Here is a 20,387-nt window from a genome sequence, read left to right as displayed (position 1 = left end):
GTTAGGGCTGGTTCAGGTTCGCCTTGGTCCAGCCCCTAGATATGCTGCTATATGCCTAGACAGCCGGGGGACTACCTAGGATACGCTGAGCTCCTCTCTCCTCTTCTCTCCCTCTATCTTTATGTATTAATCTCCTATTTATGCACATTACTGATTTTGCTTCTTCCCCGGAGTTCTTGTGCTTTCTCGCCTCGCAGGTTCCCAGGAATCGGGGTTATATTTGGACTGTCATCGTGCCACCTACTGAGGCCCTGCTGACACCCACTACTACTACCACTATCATTATTAGTCACATTACTATTATTATTGCCTGTACTATTACGCTTATTGACTTGCTTCTACCCTGGAGTCTTTGTGCTTTCTCGCTTCGCAGGCTTCTATAAATCGTGGCTGTACCTGGACCGTGGATGTGCATCCTGCTACGGCCCTGCTGACACCGACTGCTACCACCATTATTATTATTACTAGTCACATTACTATTACTATTACCTGTACCATTAAGCATTTTAGCTTTACTTCCACCCTGAAGCCCTTTTGCTTTCTCGTTCTGCAGGCTTCCATGAATCGTTGTGGTACCTGGACCGTAGTCGTGCCTCCTGCTGTGAGCCGACTGACACCCACTGCTACTTCGATTATTATTATTAGTCACATTACTATCCCTATTTTCATGGCTATAATTCTACTGTAATAATTGCTGCTGTTATTATAAGTAGTCTTATTATATGAATCATTTATGTCATATACAGTACATTGAATGTGTTGTATCTAAGAACTGTTATGCTGCTCATTCTGTACACATGACATCTATTGCATTCTGTCCATCCTGGGAGAAGGATCCCTCCTCTGTCGTTCTCCCATAGGTTTCTTCCTTTTTTCTCCCTGTTAAAGGGGTTTTTTAGGGGAGTTTTTCCTGTGCCGATGTGAGGGAAGGACAGAGGATGTCGCATGTGCACAGATTGTAAAGCCCTCTGAGGCAAATTTGTGATTCTGGGCTATACAAAATAAACTGAATTGAATTGAATCATCCTGGTAGATGGCAGCAGATTTTTATCAAGAGTGTCTCGGTACATTTTTCCATTCATCCTTCCTTCAATTATATGAAGTTTGCCAGTGCCATATGCTGAAAAACAGCCCCACACCATGATGTTCCCACCTCCACACTGTTGGTATGGTGTTTTTGGGGTGACGTGCAGTGCCATTTGACTTCCAAACATGGTGTGTATTATGGCATCCAAAGAGTTCAATTTCGGTCTCATCTGACCAGACTATATTCTCCCAGTATTTCACAGGCTTGTCTAAATGTTGTGCAGCAAACTTTAAACAAGCTTCAACATGCCTTTTCTTCAGCAATGGAGTCTTGCATGGTGAGCGTGCATACAGGCCACGGCGGTTGAGTGCATTACTTATTGTTTTCTTTGAAACAATTGTACCTGCTAATTCCAGGTCTTTCTGAAGCTTTCCACAAGTGGTCCTTGGCTCTTGGACAACTCTTCTGATAATTATTTTCACTCCTCTGTCAGAAATCTTGCGAGGAGCACCTGGTCGTGGCCGGTTTATGGCGAAATGATGTTCTTTCCACTGGAAAGAACAACAGTGCTCACTGGAACTTTCAGAAGTTTAGAAATCCTTCTGTAACCAATGCCATCAGTATGTTTTGCAACAATAAGGTTGCGAAGGTCTTGAGAGAGCTCTTTGCTTTGACCCATCATGAGATGTTTCTTGTGTGACACCTTGGTAATGAGACACCTTCTTATAGGCCATCAGTTGGGACTGAACCAGCTGATATTAATTTGCACTGACAAGGGGCAGGATTGCTTTCTAATTACTGATAGATTTCAGCTGGTGTCTTGGCTTTCCATGCCTTTTTGCACCTCCCTTTCTTCATGTGTTCAATACTTTTTCCCTGTGTCATTCCATTTTATTACAGATAACTTAATTTCTGGACTCATTTGTTTGGTTTTCTTTGTATGTATGGATTACTTGGGCTGTTACCGACATCAGGTGAAAATGTCATGTCAATAGCACCTTTAGAAATATATTTACTGAGAAAAATGGTGATGGGTTCAATACTTATTTTACCCGCTGTATACCGGAAGAGGCCTTCATGTAACAACAAAGCCAGCTGAGCTTGTTGCAGCTCAAAGTTCCACAAAAAGCAACATGAAAGAACAGTAACACAAATCCAACCTACTATTGTAGATATTTAAAGGTGCATAATACCAAATTGGGGGAATTTCTAGTGCCTCTTAATGGCTCCCAAGATGGCGATGCGGCTCGAAGCTAACGGTGCTAACATCACTAACAGCGCAAACAACGGCAAAAGTGCTAACAGATGTCGTGGGTCGGAAAGGTGTTATCAGCTGTAACCACTGTATGATAGCAGTGCAGAGAGCGGTGGCCGTGAGCTAACCAGCGGGGAACGCTCACATGCACGAACATCAAATAATAACAATGGTACAGACTGCTATGCTAATATTAATATATATAATGTATAATAAATAAATAATAGCACTCAAAGAACAGAAAAGCTCTGATAACAACACACACAAAGGAGAGGGAATTCATTCTCTGCTCAGGTAGTAATTACACTTCTCTATCTTTACATAGACAGCAGCTGTTTGATGCTCTATTAATGCTCTGAAGCTCATATATTGCTCCTTTAACAGTCTTAAAGCAAGGCTTAACGTTCACACAGTCTCTCTTAGTATTATATAACTGTTTCTTCAACAACTGATCCAGCGTGTGGTCTGACAATCGAAGCTAGTCACATTAGCAACATGCTAACACTAAGTTCAACAGGCTAACCTGCTAAATAAACAGTAAAAGAACATAAAAATGGAAAAAACGTACAACTTCCAAGTTTGAAGATGGATCACGGACAGTTGGTATTGATCCATCTTTGAGCTTCAGTTTGGAAGTGAATCCTGCCGTGTGCTAGTCCTCATTGAGAAGGACTTCTCCAGTTGTTTTGGTAACATGTCAGTCAACAACAAATGTCTTAACCTCACTATCTTCAATAGGGATGCAGCGATACTGATATCAGATATCGGTCCAATACTGACTCAAAAAGCATAATCGGGCGTCAGATCTCAAATTTTTTGTTGCATACATTTTTTTCAAAGCTTGGAAAGCAATGGTTAAGTCAAGCCTGATGTTGCCTAATACATAGAAGACCTGTCTATTCCACACAAGCAGTGGCGGTTTTAGACACGGGCCACCCGGGCGGTGGCCCGGGGCGGCACTTTTTCAAGCCACGTGGGGGGCGGAACGACCAAGTAAATAAATAAATAATAATCTGGGCTGCGAAGCGGTTTTCTATTATCTATCATATCACTGTGGGGAATTGGCGAATTGGCGCCCCCTGCGGCTGCAGGCGCTCCTGCTTGCGCCCCTGCTTGCTAAGAAGGTGACATCTATGTGTGAAAACGGGGAAGGGGAGGGAGGGCGGGGGAAAAGTTCACCTTGGAACAGACAAGTGGGGGGGGGGGGATCCACTGTAGGCTATAGAGCAATACTATAATACAATAAGTGGGCGCAAGTCAGTCACACCTCGACTTTCTTGCAAAAAACGCACATTCATAATATTATAATTACAGGCCTATAATTCCTGCACGTTTTTTGTTTTTCTGAATTGTGTGAAATGTCTTATACAAATATGTAATGCTGAACGATTAAGTGTCACCAAGGGCAAGGTGAATTGGTTTAGTCTAAACTTCTGTACGAGTGACAGTGTTGGGGGATGGGAAATTTGTTGATTGTCGAGTGCAAAATAAGCACAGAGATGGATAGAAAAAGGCAAAAGCCATCAGGAGCGCAATTTCGAAAAAAAAGAAAAGAAGAAGAGGAGAAACGATCAAAACAAAAAGGTATGCCACTATGTTCTTTCTGTATGATTATTACAGTATCCATGTCATGATGAATGGCTAATGTTAATTGGTGGAATAACTCTTACATTTGTTAGCCTGCTAATATGCTGCCTATGATATGATTATACAACAATAATTCGGTTTTAACTCAATAAACACGAGTTCTAATTTCACGATAAGATTGTGCTTTGCAACAAAACTGTTACACGTTCAGTTATTATTTATTTCCATCATTTCGGTTGACGTTGGGCCGTGTAATAAGCCAACGGAATGTTCATCTTCTGAGGGCAGTTTCAAAGACGGAACATTTGCCATTCGCTCCATTTCGTGACAAAGTATAGTTTACCAGTCATAAGTCAAATCTATAGAATTATATGCAGTAATCAAGCAGCTAATTGTTCCTCCCTGAAAGATAGGTTAATATAGCGTCTTATGGCAGATATTTAGCATGTAGGCAGTAAGGGCATGTTTATTTAAATTTGTTTATTTGAATTCATGGATGTTTTGTATAGAGTTATATTGTAGCCTCCGGTCTTTTGATGTCAATTTCAGGGGCACTTCTAAAATATTTTGGAGCATCCTCTGCCACTGGTGGTCAGGATGAGCCACCCACCTCCCCCGCTAGACAGGACTCTGCTGAAGATCAGGATGAGGAGGAGCAGCCATCTACCTCATCAGCTACACATTCTGGAATGGTCTTGACCCTTCAGGATGAGCCACCATCTATGTCGTCAGCAGTGTCCCCTCAAATATCTGACATTGAGGATGAAGACCTCTTTGCCTCTAGGCCTACTTCTCCCCAGCATGAGCCTTCAGGTTGGTTTTTGCATATCTCTCTTTGTGTGTGTGTGTGTGTGTGTGTGTGTGTGTGTGTGTGTGTGTGTGTGTGTGTGTGTGTGTGTGTGTGTGTGTGTGTGTGTGTGTGTTTATTTGTGGAGGGGTTGCGCCCAGGCTAGAAGACAACTGGACAATGCTCGGGGACATTTAATTTAAAAATAGATATGTGTTATGTTCCACTGGCTTGTGCTTTGACTAATGTGCCAATATGCTGTCTGATAGAAACACCTGGAGCTGAACCCCCACTGAGCCCCACTGAAGATGAGCCTCTGTCTACTGACCCTGCTAGCTGGCCCTCACCTCTGACTGACAGGATTCGGACTGAGCTGGTTCGAAGAGGACCAAGTAGGTTGCCACCTAACTTTGTTTTTCGGAAGAATGAGAGTGATGGGAGAAGTTGCCACCACCAATATTTTACGAAAACATTAGTTAGTGGTGAAAAGATGGCAAGAAGTTGGCTGGTGTATTCAATGAAGAACAACAGCCTCTTTTGCTTCTGCTGCAAACTGTTTTCAAAGAGGCTCACTAATTTGACAATGTCAGGAATGTCAAATTGGAAACATGCAAGCGCAAACCTCACAGCACATGAGGGTAGTCCAGAACACCTCAATTCCATGAAAGCATGGAAGGAACTGTCAGTGAGGTTAAGAAGTGGGGAAACCATCGACAAGCAGGAGATGGCATTTGTGGAGGCTGAGAGGATGAGATGGAGAGCAGTGCTGACCCGTCTCATTGCTATTGTGCAGTCACTGGCAGTTCGTAATTTGGCTCTCAGGGGACACACAGAAACACTCTTCACCATCAAATGGGAATTTCCTCCAAGAGGTTGAATTGATGGCCAGGTTTGATCCCATAATGAAAGATCACCTTAACCGTGTCACAAGAGGAGCAAGTCACAACAGCTACCTTGGCCAGCATGTGCAAAATGAGCTCATTGGTTTATTGAGCAGCAAAATAACATCTACTATGGTTGATGACATCAAGCACGCCAAGTTTTTTTCAATTATTCTGGACTGCACACCGGACATTAGCCACACAGAACAGTTATCAGTGGTAATTAGAGTGGTGTCACTGATGGAGAAGCCCCATATCAAGGAGCATTTTATGGGATTTTTGGAGGCAGAGGAGTCCACAGGCCATCACTTGTCATCCATGATCCTGAAGAGACTTGAGGAGTTGGGAATTCCTTTTGAAGACTGCAGAGGACAGTCATACGACAATGGAGCCAACATGAGGGGCAAAAATAAGGGAGTTCAAGCCAGGCTCTTAGAAAAGAATCCCAGAGCTCTGTTTGTGCCATGTGGGGCGCATACATTGAATTTAGTTGTGTGTGATGCTGCAAAGGGATCTGTTGATGCCATGAGCTACTTTGGTGTCTTGCAAAAGCTCTACACACTATTTTCAGCCTCCACCCAAAGATGGTCCATATTGAAGAAATATGTGAGCATCACCTTAAAGATGTGGGCAGAAACAAGGTGGGAGAGCAAGATCAAGAGCGTCGAGCCCATGAGGTATCAGGGAGCTGCCGTGAGAGAGGCTTTGATCGAGGTGAGAGACCACACCAAAGACTCTGCTATAAAGGCGGAGGCCCAGTCTTTGTCTGAGGAGGTGGGGTCGTACCGCTTCAGCATCTGCACGGTTGTTTGGTATGACATGCTATCTGCAATACAGCATGTCAGCAAACTCATGCAGTCTCCTGGTATGGATGTGGACATAGTTGTGGGTCTTTTGAAGAAGACTGAAAGAGGTCTCCAGAGCTACAGGGCAAGTGGCTTTGTGACTGCACAGATGGCGGCAAAAGACCTCTGTGAAGATATGAATGTGGAGGCTGTTTTGAAACAGAAAAGGCTCAGGTCTACAAAGCGCCACTTTTCATTTGAATCGCATGATGAGCCTATCAGTGATGCACTTAGGAAGTTGGAGGTTGAATTCTTCAATGTTGTTGTCGATTCAGCCATGTCAGCCATTAAGGAGAGGTTTTCCACATTGGAAAATGTGGGAAACAAATTTGGATTTCTGACGAACTTCCCAAGTCTTCCAGGTGAGGAGCTGGCAGAGCAATGCGAGGCACTAGGCACCACACTGCACTTTGAAGGGCACTCTGATCTGGACAGTAGAGAGCTTGTTCAAGAAATTAAGAACTTCCCTGAACTGCCATCAAAATCAATGAGCCTCCTTGAGCTTATCACTTTGATGTATGATAAGGATCTAACGGAGATCTACCCCAACTTTTGGACTGCCCTCAGGATTGCGCTTACTCTGCCAGTCACAGTGGCTCAAGCAGAGAGGAGCTTTTCAAAGCTAAAGTTGATTAAGACCTACCTTAGGTCAACCATGTCTCAGGAACGGCTGACTGGCCTTGCTGTCATCAGTATTAATCACTCAATAGGGGAGCAAATTTCATACGATGACATTATTGAGGATTTTGCATCAAGGAAGGCCAGAAAGGTTAAGTTTTAGTTTCTTAGTGTTTCTTAGTTTGTGTTTTCTGTTCTTAGTGCAATAGTGTAATAATTAGATTTTCTTAAGTGTGTTTTTACATGTGTGTTTATTTATTCTATTTTGTATTTGTATATTATCCTTAATATTTTATATTATTGTATCTCTGCTCTTTTTTGTATAGTATTCTTAATGTTCTCTGCTCTTCTTCATTTTTTTCTATATCTGATATTTTTTCCACTTGTATGTTGTAACTTATACTGTGTTGTGCATAATTGTGCACATTGATTCCCTATTTAAAGTTCTATAAAAGGTTTTTGCAATTGTGCACAGTTTGTCTTTAATTTATTTAGTAAAAAAAAAAACGCGGGGGGGGGGCGGACTCGGAGGGGTCTCGCCCGGGGTGTAATTCCATGTAGAACCGCCACTGCACACAAGGAGGCAAACAGTTCATTACACAAAGCCAAGGCAGTGCTATATGTGTCAGGCATTAAAAAAAGTTTGAGCGGAGCATCCCTAGTCTTCACATCCTCAGTTGATGAAGACTTTTTTGGTGATTCTTGCAGCAAACAACAGAATAAGTAGAGTGCTTTGCTTTTTTGAAATCAAATGGCAGACAGCGATATAGATTCACTAAGTACTCTGTCAGTGAGGATGGACACCTGCAGTAGGTGGTTCTATGGTACAGTGATCCTACAGGACCTCGTATGTAGCTACAAGATTGACTAGCTGATCGTTACACATGTTTTCTAATAGAAGGAGCAGGAGAAAAGGAGTGATACTTTCTCATACTTTGGGGGTTTGTAGACACAGTGGGGACACGTTTCTATGTTGAAAAGCCATGAAAAAGTGAATTTTACATAATAGATCACTTTTAAGATGGTCAAGAACTAGACAGAGTTCGAAATCTTTGAGAAACTGGTCCCCAGAGCTAAACAATAAAAGGGTCAGTGTAGCTTGCCACAGTACAAGCAGTAATAAAGTTTTTTTTTTTTTTACTGAAATTTGCTGTATGATGAAAAACATCAACAATGTTAGTGTAGACAGTTGCTTTCCACACCTGCTGGGCTGATTTTGAAGGAGATGTTAGGGGATTGGTCCGGTGGTCCGGTGGCCGTCTGAGTGTTAGATGTAGGTGGGATGGAGATGGCTGGAGGGGCTCCTGGATGCTGAACTGGCTGAGGAGAGGAGGCATGTGGCTGGACCTGAGGGTGGGGTAGGAGATGGATGAGACCCTCCATGTCCTTCCTCATCTGAGCAACCACAGCCTGCAGGACGCTGTTCTGCTGCTGCAGACAGTGGATCTCCTCTGATGCCAGAGAATCTACCTTTGGTGTGAGACCCTGTGGGTAGATAAATACAATCAGAGTGGTGTACTGTATACAGTACAATTTGTACACGGTTTTGTATCAAGTTACTTATGTTTTACTGCATATACCACATTTATCAGGACATATGGCCTTCTGTCATTGTTTGCTCATCTCTGTATTCATTGCATTCATTCATTAACACATTTTTTCTTTTTCTTTAGTATGTTTAGTAGTCTTTAGTTGTGTGTGTGCGTGTAGGTCACAGCTTAACAACCTTTCCTATGTAAAGAACTTGCGTGTGTTTTGCATGTATGCAAATGAAAATCTACTTGTACTGCCACATATAGTACACAGCACAGCACAGAATGAAATTTAGCCTCTAGTATTAGGAGCAGTGGGCAACTACAGCGCCCAGGGAGCCGTTATAGATTCACAGTGCCTGGCTCAAGGCGAACTGGCACCTCCTTATTATACTACAGTCACTGTTCACGAGACAACAATTTAGTAGCAACCTCCAGAATTGAGATTGAATGAATTTATGGTGAATAAATTCATTCAATCTCAATTATTTTGAGATTGAATGAAGGTGAATTTAAGGCATGTTATGTTTGAGTGGTTTAATCACTCCACTTCATTCGTTTGTACCAATTAAAATTGTTTACAATGCATATTTTTGGAGTCTCTTTATGCTCATTATTTTTGTATAATACAATTTTGTCAGGTATTTAATTTGCTAGATTAACCAAAAGAGACATTCCTATCTGGTTATCTTATCCATAACTGTTTTTCATATTATTTTTCCAGAAAAAGAATATATCACAATATACATTGATGTCAGGATATAAAATAACATATATGGTGATAGAGGATTTTATCCATCATTCACTCCAATTAAAAAATAAAGCTTTGATAAAAATAAAATTTGTGTAGCAACTAACATTTATCTGAGCTCTGTGCTCACACTCTTCTCTTCTCTTCAGGTACAGGAGGTTTAGTCCTTTTCAGGAAGCTGTGATCACCTGATGGATTATGGTTCTCTCACTTAAGTGTTCTGCTTCAACCTCCAGTTTCAGTTACAATGACCGTGACATCTGATGAACAAACAGACATATACAGTATGTTCTCATGATAAATCTTTTCTGCAGAAATACCAGCTGTGAGACTGTGTGTATCTGATGTTTGTGCTTTAAAACGGTCACTTTGGTTCCGTTCTCATTGTAACATGGCGGATTTGCTGCAACATCCAAATCAGTATAATTTGAACAAGGCAGATGAAATGTTTGAATATTATCACACAAGGTTTGAACATGCAGCCTAATGTCTTTAAATAATATGTCAACAGATCTACCATGCCTTCTAATGCAGAGCGTCATTCCAGGTATTTAACTTAAGAGTTTTTGGAGTCATTTGAGAAGGTTTACACAGACAGGAACTTGATACGTGTTTCCTCGCACAAAGGCTGGCATGTTGGCACTGAGCCAGACTGAAAGGCCATGGTACCCCTCAGGATGCTCTAGGAAAAGGCCAAAGGCCTAAAAACAGGACAGCTCTGAGACACTCTTAGAGAATTTAGTATAGCAAATACTCCCACGTTGTATATGGTTGTAAGGGAGGTTAACCTGTGAAAGGTCAGTTAACCCTTATGAGGAGGATTAAAAGGGACCTCTACCCAGCAGTACTATCTCCTCATACAAAGTGAGAAACATCACATGCAGATATTCTTTAAAGGAACTGCCTTTGCCCAGAGATCTACAACATGGGCTCCCCTGTCCTGAGATCACCAGAGTGAAAATAGTGCATGACTTTAAACCAAAGCTGGTATTGCTCCTTAAAGGAACACATTCTGTGGTGGCTGCAGGAACACATTAGTGATGGTATCCTGATAAGTAAACCTACAGAGTAGAGAAATGGGAGGATGGTGTTTCAGTCAATGAGCAGAATGTCCTATGTGCTAAGTAAAGCTGGTTAGTCAGCTTTTCACTGAGATGTCCCAGCAACTGGATTATGTCTCATTTTACCTATGCAACGGATAACGCAATGTGCAGAGGTGACATTTTGGAAGTGGGACGGTCATGAGTTCGTCATGACAATCTGCCGAACCGAATATGATATTTATTTTGATCATGTGGAACTTTCAGCCTCATATCTCACCTCACATCCTCTGTAGAACATTCAAAATAAATTTCAGACCAATCCAGGACTCAGGATTATTTTCTCTGGACCAAAGTCCACGCTCAAAAAATGGCAGCACAGACGATGCTGAGATGGCTTTTCAGTTAAGAATTATGCTGAACATGATTTGACATGTAGCTGTGCCATGTATAATTGACTTTTAATAGAACTGATAATCAATGATGTGGACTCAAAGAGAGACTCAGAACCATTTATGGACAAACAGGCCAAAAATGTCACTTTCTGATAAAACCCCTATTTTAGACATGGAGTATGTAACATCATCATCATCATCATCATCACCACCATCATCAAATATTAAACAAATGTTTTTTTGTCCTGCAGACATACATGTCTGTAACATGAATGTAGGTAGGAGGAATAAGGGGGTAATACTGTGAGAATGTATATTGTAGGTATTGTTTAACCACTGGTACCTTTGCTAATATTACGGTCTACAGAATATAACTACTGAGCACCAAACTGATTTTCATCAGGGTGTTCTTAACGACTTGGTGCAAAGTCTTTTCCCTGGGCCTCTAAAAAACACAGAGATTCTGTGTGTTTCTGTTGGTGTGCCAGTGTGAAAACGTAATGGTTCTATCAGTCTGCACAGTGTGAGGTGGACGTTTTCTCACCTGTACCGCCTGGTCTCTCTCTGTTTTTACAGAACGTAGTAAGACAGTCAAGTCTTGCAGGTCTTGTTCTCTCTCCTTCAGCTCTGCTTTAGCCTGAAATAAACCACAATAAACATTAGTGTTCATATCATTATCCACTAAATCATCAAACCAACTTAGCAACACCACTGGCTCGATTTCTGCCATTTTGGGATAAAAGTAAACATCATCACATGAGAGACTTGGAAAAGCTTTCTAGCTCCATATCATGGTAGAGAAGTGAAAAATAGAGTTTGATTTTAAGAAATATAGGAAGCATCATGTCAGAAAGAAGAGACTCACACAATGTTTCTATTTTGTTATTATCCTTAATTTATGCCGGAGAACTTTATGACTGACTCTTGCAAAGTGTGATGACTTCAGTAAATCCAGCTGAATATATAACTTTCAATTGTCATATACATACAAGTACATACATGAAATTTGACCTCTGCATTTAACCCATCCTAAGCATTAGGAGAAGTGGGTTGCTGTGAAGGGCACGGGTTCAGTGTCTTGCTCAAGGACACTTCGACATATGAACAGTGACCCGTTCCACCCACTGAGCTACAGCCGCAGCAGGTGGTTATACACCTGTATAACCACCTGTTAACCACCTGCTATCTGTACCATCCTCCCTAATATGCATAATGCAATAAGTAGAGAGCTGCACCTTGCAAACAAACAAGCTGTGACTCCACCTGTGTATGCCTCGTAGTATACGTATATTGTATAATGTGTCACATTTGACCTGTTTCCTGTGAAAACGCAGGGTCTTTGTCAATCAGCAGCAGTTTCAGAATACAGGCAATCTACATACACATACGAACACCCAGAGCAGGTGAGCACTTGCACCGCTAAAGCCACATGCACTGAGCAGAGGGGGGTCGTGTGGTGTATGAGAGGCTGACCTGGTCTCTAGCCTGGGTCAGGTCTTGAATAAGCTGCTCGTTGGCGAGGTAGTGTTGGGCCTTCGTGTCCTCGCAGCGTCTCTGCCAATCCACCTCGACCTGGACTTGCATCTGCTCTAAAGCCCTCTCTCTCTTCAAACCAGCACTCAGCTGCTGCTTGTACCTGATATAAAACACACACAAACACACACACACACACACACACACACACACACACACACACACACACACACACACACACACACACACACACACACACACACACACACACACACACACACACACACTTTATAAATCATAAGGGAAACTCAGACTAGGTTGCATAATCTTCAAAGATATTTTTTTTTTCACCCTCAAATGTCTTCAATGTACCGTATTTTCCGCACTATAAGGCGCACTTAAAAGCCTTTAATTTTCTCAAAAAACGACAGTGCGCCTTATAATCCGGAGCGCCTTATATATGGATTAATTCTGGTTGTGCTTACTGACCTCGAAGCGATTTTGTGTGGTACACGGCGCTTTGTCAAAATGTTTTAGTACGACTTTGGTAAATTACAAAGCCGCACCGCTTGCAGCATTACGGCCACCGTAGTCAGGAGCGTCGCGGAGTAATACATACTGTGCTTCACCATAATATTACAGTGTGTGTGTATAAGGACCCCAACATGGCTCCTGTCAAGAGACACTCTTACGACGCGGACTTCAAACTCAAGGCTGTCAGTCACGCAGTAGAACATGGGAATAGAGCAGCTGCGAGAGAATTCAACATTAATGAATCAATGGTACGGAAGTGGAGGAAGCAAGAAGATGACCAGCGCCAAGTAAAGAAGACCACACAGAGTTTCCGAGGGAACAAAGCGAGATGGCCACAGTTAGAGGACAAAATTGAACAGTGGGTTATTGAACATGATTTAGCGGTTTCATACTGTTTTTTTTATGTGTTACAACTGAACAGGGTTGGGAGTTATTGTGAATACGCTCATTAACGTTTGAACAATGTTGAGAGTTATTGTGAACACGTTTAATAAAGTTTGACTGACTGACTGTTTTGTTTCGCTTAATGCGCCTTATAGTCTGGTGCGCCTTATATATGAAAAAAGATCGAAAATAGACCATTCATTGACAGTGCGCCTTATAATCCAGTGCGCCCTATAGTGCGGATAATACGGTAACCTCTTTGTTCTCTTGGTACTAAATGAATGTGTCTCCCCCTCTTCATTTCTTACTATCTACCTCCATGCCCCTGCTCTCTACTCGCCTCTCCATCTCCTCCCTGCTCTTCTCCCGCTCAGTATTAAGTTTGGTTTCTCTCTCGTGCAGGGCGATGATCTCTGTATCCTTGACAACCATCTCACTGGAGATCTGACAGATGTATTTGTCCCAGCCAGTCTGGGTTGCTTCCACCTCTGTGCGAAGCCTTTGAAAAACACACACAGACTCACACACTGAGTGAGCAGCAGCATACACCAGGTCTGTTAATGTCAATAAGATGATTTTTGTTTTTTTTCCTTCCGTGTGTCTGTCTCACCTCTGGATCGTCTCATCTTTCTGTTGCACGGCCTCCTGTTGCTTCTTCTGTATGCAGCGTAGCTGTGCAGCCAGAACTTCTACTTCCCCCTGTAGTTTGACAATGTGTTTCTCAGCCGCCTGCAGCCGCTCTGTGTGGGCCTGATGCTGAACCTCCAGCTGAGCATCGCACTCCTTCAGAGCCTGGACCAACTCCTCATATCTGTCCACAAACAGCCAAATAGACATTTGGAGACATTTAGAGGACCGATAAGGTCGTCTATGCACAAGGTGACTTGAAGAGTTATTGTCACTGTAGCTGAATGAGAGAAACACTGTAGCTGAATGAGAGAAACAGGCACAGCTTCCAGCTGTGTGAGGCAGCAGAGGAGCTTAAGTCTCTGTTTGTATAAACAATAAAAACAATTACTAATGAGATCAGCAATGTTTTAGCCTGATATTTTATTTTGATTGAACCTTTATTTATACAGGATTTATACAGGAGTACGGCCTGTAACAAGTACAAGGATGGACAGTCACACTAATGAAACAGAGATGGGTGTTCTAAGGCCAGATGTCAGACTAAACCAACAGTGTGACATCTGAGTCACTAAGGTAGACCAGTTGGAGACTGAAATGGGACCGTTTCCCTCAGAAAGCTGTGTCAGACAGTTCATCATTGCATATGAAAACACAAGTTAATCATTGTGGGTAAATGATTACAATCACTGCTCACTGGCTCACAGGAGAGAGGGAGGCAGCAGCGTTGCATCTGGTGATGTGATGTGATGTGGTTTAAAGCTTGGTGAAAAATGATGCAGTCTGGAGATAAAGCGCTCAATCACTCATACCTCTAAATCACACATCACACCACATCTATTCTGTTTAAATTTCTTTCACAATAAATATCAGAAGGGAAGAAAATAATAAAATATATAGGTTGACAAAAAGCGTAATGATTCTACTTGCTTTCAACCAAAATACAGACAAATCTTCCTCAAGCAAATCAAATATAATGTTTTCTACCATGCTGCTGTCACAGCGATATTTTCCCTGTTTTCGCACAGATATGCACATGCATACACATGAAAAGGTCAGGTGTAAATGACCAGGAATTCAGCTTTAACCCAGTAGTTAATAAAAATTAAAATGCACTGAATGGCCTTCTGCAGAGTACTCATAAACCTGTTTTGTTGAGACTAACCTTGTTGACTTTCTGTGTCTGTATATGTAAACCCTATAAACCTAAACCAGCCATGACGCATTGCACATTTTTCAATGTGGCAGAGGACACAAAGCCTGGCTTCAAAAATTGTCTTTGACAGATGTGGCACCACTGGAGGATGAAAAAAGCTAAGGCAAGATGTTCAATTGTTTTTTTTGATTTGCCAACAAAATGCACTTGTTACAGGAAGTTAGACAGAGGACGAGTTGGAGTTACTGTGGTAAAACTCCAAGTCCCAATTACACAGAGGATGCCCCAGTCTCCAGGTCCTGTTAGAATCTGATCCCTGACCTGAGATCATCCTTAAAAGCACTCCCTGGCTGCAGGTAGGATGTTATTGTTGCTGTTGCTATGGTGATCATCTCACAGGATATTTGCTAACCACGTCCGATCAGCACAAATAAAGCTGGGGTTTGGACACAGCCGAAGCATCTTTATTTTTTATTTCTGCTACTAATAGCTACAGGAGTTTCCTACATTCTACAAACACGTGTAGATGACACTACTGATAACAACCAGAAACATAATATTTGATAATTAAGACCTTTTTTTTCTCTCTCTCACTCTCTCTCTCCCTCCCTCCCCAGGCCATGTGTGCTCCTATATACAATACTAATAGCCTAGCAGCTGTCACTGACTGACCGACAGGGAGGAGCTTGTCTTATCAATGACTCACTTCGTGATGTTGTCTTCCTCCTCTTTCTTCAATTTGGTCTCCATCCATTTTAGCTCGTCCTCAAGCTCCTTTATACTGAGACAGAAGATAGTCACAAAATCTTACAGACACACACATAGACACAGACACACACACACACACACACACACACACACACACACACACACACACACACACACACACACACACACACACATAGACACAGACACACACACACACACAGAGTACAGGTGCATACTTGTGGTCCTTGACAGCAGTGATGTCTTTGAGCTCCTGGTCTTTGTGTTGCAGCTGGGTTTGTATCTGCTGACAGAACTCCTTAGAAGCCTTGAGAGCCTCTGTGGACTGATGCTGAGCCTGGAGGTGAACTTCAGTCTCTTTAGACAGCAGCTTCACCTAATTATGACAAATTATGATGATAACATAAGGTGCGAAGGACTAGCCATGGGAAGATTGAAGGTCAATAATAAAATGTTATCTGCTTTCATTATTTATATGGATTACTTAGATTGAGAATACTTCTATACTATATATATACAGTATGGATACGTATACAAGTTGTGAATTTTGAATAAAATAACTACTCTGTTTACAGTATATGTTCATGAGAACATGAGTTTTTCTGTCCAACTTACTGGTATTTATACAACACAAATGGACTTGTCCCTAGAGTAAGAATACATGTTTGTTTACAGCGAAACACTGTTCTTTCACTCTCCTCACCTTGAGTTCACAAGACAGCAGCACAGCGCGCATCTCATCCATTTTCAGATTGAAATCTTGTTCCCGCTGTCTGAGCTCACGGTCAGAAGCTGCTCTCGTCTCCTGATGAAGAGAGGAGAGTGATTACAGATAACACCATTCCATTTGTAATGAAATACAGGTCAGAACTCAACACAAATACAACATGACTAAGCGTAGTTTGGTCCTAACAGCCTCCTCTTTGTATTTTTTTGTTGTGTGGTACTAATTGAGACTCTGTTTTGTTGCTACACAGTGCAAACTTAAATTACTTTACAGCACAAATCAAGAGTTCACTGCTCTCCAACATTTCCCAAGCAATGACAGATAGTGGATGGAGTGTTGATGAAAACTACGTACACAAAACACTCCTCTTTGTGTCAGGAAGGAACAGAGTATATAAGAAATGACACTTAACCGACAGCAGTTTTTGTTCCCCAACTAGTAAGTTATTACAATTAAACACATTTTATTATATGTTTTTAATATCAGCTAAAATTGTGTAATTATAATATTCACCTAAAGGACACTAGAAATGAACATTAATCAGAGTTATAGCAATAACTGGAAGGGCTCTTTTTTTTTATATCAGAACATAGTATCAGATCTGTTGGGTCAGTGAATTCATGATGAAACAGTTGACATGCCATTCCCACTAATTTTGTCAGAGTGACATTATTTATTGATATAAGTTATTTGCCGTGTCAAAACAGTCTCATTCTTTGCTGTTATTTTATAGTTGAGGAGAGTGTGCCTCCAATGCATCTATAACCTCTGAAAGCAAATCTACAACCGTAGTCAGATCAAGCTCATGTGAGTAGGTCAAGAAAGCAAACTCGGGTTGAATGAAGGTTTACTAGAGCGTTTTGTACGGTAATGAAAAAGATTAAACAGCTGATCTATCCATCCATCCATCCATCCATTTTCCGTAACCTGCTTATCCAGTTAAGGGTCGCAGGGGTGCTTTATCTCAGCTGTCAATGGGCGAAGGCAGGGTACACCCTGGACAGTTTGCCAGTCTGTCGCAGGGCAGACATATAGAGACAGACAACCACTCACACTCACATTCACACCTACGGGCAATTTAGAGTCTTCAATGCACCTAAGCTGCATGTCTTTGGACTGTGGGAGGAGAGAACCCACGCTGACACAGGGAGAACATGCAAACTCCACACAGAAGGTTGTCCAGCCCGGGAATTGAACCCCGGCCCCTCTTGCTGTGAGGCGACAGTGCTAACCACTACACCACCGTGCAGCCCCACAGCTGATCTAGTTCATCACAATTTGTTTGCCCTAAAAAAACATGTTAAACAAACTTGTAAGCAACAAGTGATGAATACACTGCGATTTAAATAATTGTACACAATGAGTCATTCTACATTAGTCCTTTCCAGAATAACCGAGCTCCCTCTTTATTTTGGACACAGTAAAGGGAGGATGCGAATGAATCTTTTACGCTGTAATTTAATTAGTATCAGAAAAACAGCAGATTCATAGAGGAAACACTATCCCACAATATTCCCTCCTATTTATCACCTGCTCATCTCACCTGGCAGCCAGATATGTAGCATCACACACACAGACACTCATTACTGGACATGTACTGTACGCATGATAACAAAGGCAGCGTGTGTAACAGACACCAGCGAGAGTCAGAGCTCTTTTATCTTGGTTCATCCTAAAGGTCTGCTGTAGATCCCCTCTGAATGTCTGGCTGCTCCACCAGTTAGTTCAGTCCTCTCCACTTGACACAAAAAGAACTGTAACACAAGATATAGAGTTGCTCTCTGGCATAGCTGCCCGTATTTGTCAGTCGCCCTATGTCATTTCTACAGAGTCATATCGATTTTTATTCCGGAGAGAGCTAGCAGAGGCCGAGATAGTTTTATTCACAAAAGGGTACAACAGATATGGTCATGGCCAACTTTATATGTATATATGTAGACATGGGACATTCAGTCCTTCAGAGGGGTGACAGAGAGTGAGTGTGTGTGTGTGTGTGTGTGTGTGTGTGTGTGTGTGTGTGTGTGTGTGTGTGTGTGTGTGTGTGTGTGTGTGTGTGTGTGTGTGTGTGTGTGTGTTCACCTGTCTCTGTAGGGTCAGCTCTTGTTCCACCTCTTGTATCCTGCACTGCAAATCCCATTTCATCCTTTCATACTCCTCTTTTTGCTTTTGAATTTCACCAGCCATAGAGCTACCATCCAGTAACGACACGCACGCACGCACACACACACACACACACGCACACACACACGCACACGCACACACACACAGTTACAGTACCATGACATTGATCAGGTAGGAAAAAGGCTCAATGTTGATATCAATTACCATTTGAATCCACTACGGCAATATACACACACTCCGCTATTATGAACAATTACTGTATCAAAACGTTACTTCAGTCGGGTGGTCCTAACACTCACAACACTAGTGCCATAAGGCCCCGCCCCCAAGGGAATAAAACACAGACCTGTCAGAGACTTTGTGCAGAGTTGGAGGCTACTGGTATCTGAAGCAAATACAGTCTCCAACTTTGTTAGGTTGTCTGTTTTTACGTTTTATTTAAAACAACAAAACTACTGCATTAAGCTAAGGCATTCCATTGCAAATTTCCCCTTCTTATCTTATTATCTTTAGTGGCCATGTTATGATGGTAAATTCAGAGTGTGCCATCACTAATCACAGCGGTGATGGTTTCGTATTATCAGTTTCTTCCCTCTGACTCACTGCTTGAGCTCCTCCAGCTGCAGACGACTTCTACTGAGCTGCTCCTGCCTCTCCTCAATCTCTCTGTCTCTCTGCTTCTCCAGCTCAGAGACCTGCATACGGAGCCGCTTCAGCTCCCCCTGCCTGCAGATAACACAGGTATTTCAGTATCAGTCCATTGAGACAGTCGCTGTGTCTGCTGGGGACATTACTGTAGACTCTGGATTTATTAAAATGCATTTCCAAGGTGAGCTCTGGTTCCAGTAAGTCACCCCACCTGCATCTTATCAACACAAACTGAATTATTGCTTCTGCTGAAATCTCTTTACACATAATAATAATAATAATAATAATAATAATAATAATAATAATACACTTGATTTGAAGTGCATTTCACATGACCAGAACACTTTCCATACAAAGAACAAAGCAAAAAGAACTTCACTAATGTAAAACTTGACAAAACAATGAAAAATCTTAACTGTATCATTAAATACACATTGTCATACGTCTGGATTGGCTGTTCTTTTTGTTAGCTTTAAATATTTTCTTTACAACTATTTACAAGTATCTCTCACTCTTCACACACTGTCCTCTTTACCAGCATCAAGCTCAGTTAAAACAGTTCAACAACACACACACACAGACAAATCACTTTATACACATCTCAGCATCCAGTATACCTATAAACTAGAACTATAAGAGCTCACTGTTGTTTGACTACATCAACCAGTCAAGTTGCAGTTTGCATCCATGTCTTTCAGTAATGTCATCACTTCATAACTTTGTTCTATTAGACATTTGTGTCACGTTGTCATAATTAGAATAATTAGAAAATTCTTGAGTTATGTTTCTCACATTTTTCTCAAATGCTTTTTTCTACTGATATTTGACATGCAAATATGTTCCTTTTTTTAATTTCGCTGTCATATAAATGCTACACATGAACTAACTTTTCCATGAATTTTGACTGAAGAGGGTGAGATGAAAAGTACCTGTCGTGCTCCACAGTCAGAGCTCTGGCCGTCATGACATCGTATCTCTCCAGCTCTCTGTCTCGTTCATCCAGGATGGCCAGGTTGAACTGGAAATCTTCCCTCAGTTGCTGGTAACGTTCTCTGACAAATTAAGCATTACAAAATAATTCATAGGTCATCACTGTACTCAAAAAGAAAGACATCACCTCATGTAAGTAAGGGTCAAGTCACTTTTAGTACAAAAACAAAAGGCTCCACTAATCCAGTCTGGATGACAGGAACACACTGAGTTCTTTCCTGTGGGTAAGACTTTAACCACGCAGGAGCCAGGCCAGAGACAGCAAATTGATTTTCCAGTCAGT

At 41.8% G+C, this 20,387-nt stretch overlaps 1 protein-coding gene across 1 annotated transcript in view; it reads right to left on the bottom strand.

Moving 5' to 3' along the window:
• Positions 1-20,387, bottom strand: part of ccdc57 (coiled-coil domain containing 57) — a 33,166-nt gene that overhangs the window by 9,392 nt on the left and 3,387 nt on the right. The window contains exons 3-13 of the mRNA XM_054601886.1: positions 20,044-20,166; positions 19,070-19,192; positions 18,425-18,533; positions 16,322-16,423; positions 15,837-15,994; positions 15,599-15,673; positions 13,720-13,920; positions 13,450-13,608; positions 12,192-12,354; positions 11,263-11,355; positions 8,203-8,485 (exon numbers count right to left, since the gene is read on the bottom strand). Of these exons, the coding sequence (XP_054457861.1) occupies positions 8,203-8,485; positions 11,263-11,355; positions 12,192-12,354; positions 13,450-13,608; positions 13,720-13,920; positions 15,599-15,673; positions 15,837-15,994; positions 16,322-16,423; positions 18,425-18,533; positions 19,070-19,192; positions 20,044-20,166 (1,589 nt within the window). The remainder of the gene's footprint in view (positions 1-8,202; positions 8,486-11,262; positions 11,356-12,191; positions 12,355-13,449; positions 13,609-13,719; positions 13,921-15,598; positions 15,674-15,836; positions 15,995-16,321; positions 16,424-18,424; positions 18,534-19,069; positions 19,193-20,043; positions 20,167-20,387) is intronic.

This window comes from Anoplopoma fimbria, chromosome 7 (genome assembly GCF_027596085.1).
Source record: "Anoplopoma fimbria isolate UVic2021 breed Golden Eagle Sablefish chromosome 7, Afim_UVic_2022, whole genome shotgun sequence".
Taxonomy (NCBI): domain Eukaryota; kingdom Metazoa; phylum Chordata; class Actinopteri; order Perciformes; family Anoplopomatidae; genus Anoplopoma; species Anoplopoma fimbria.
The sequence above is the reverse complement of the archived record's forward strand: the minus strand, read 5'-3'. Positions and strand labels throughout refer to the sequence as shown.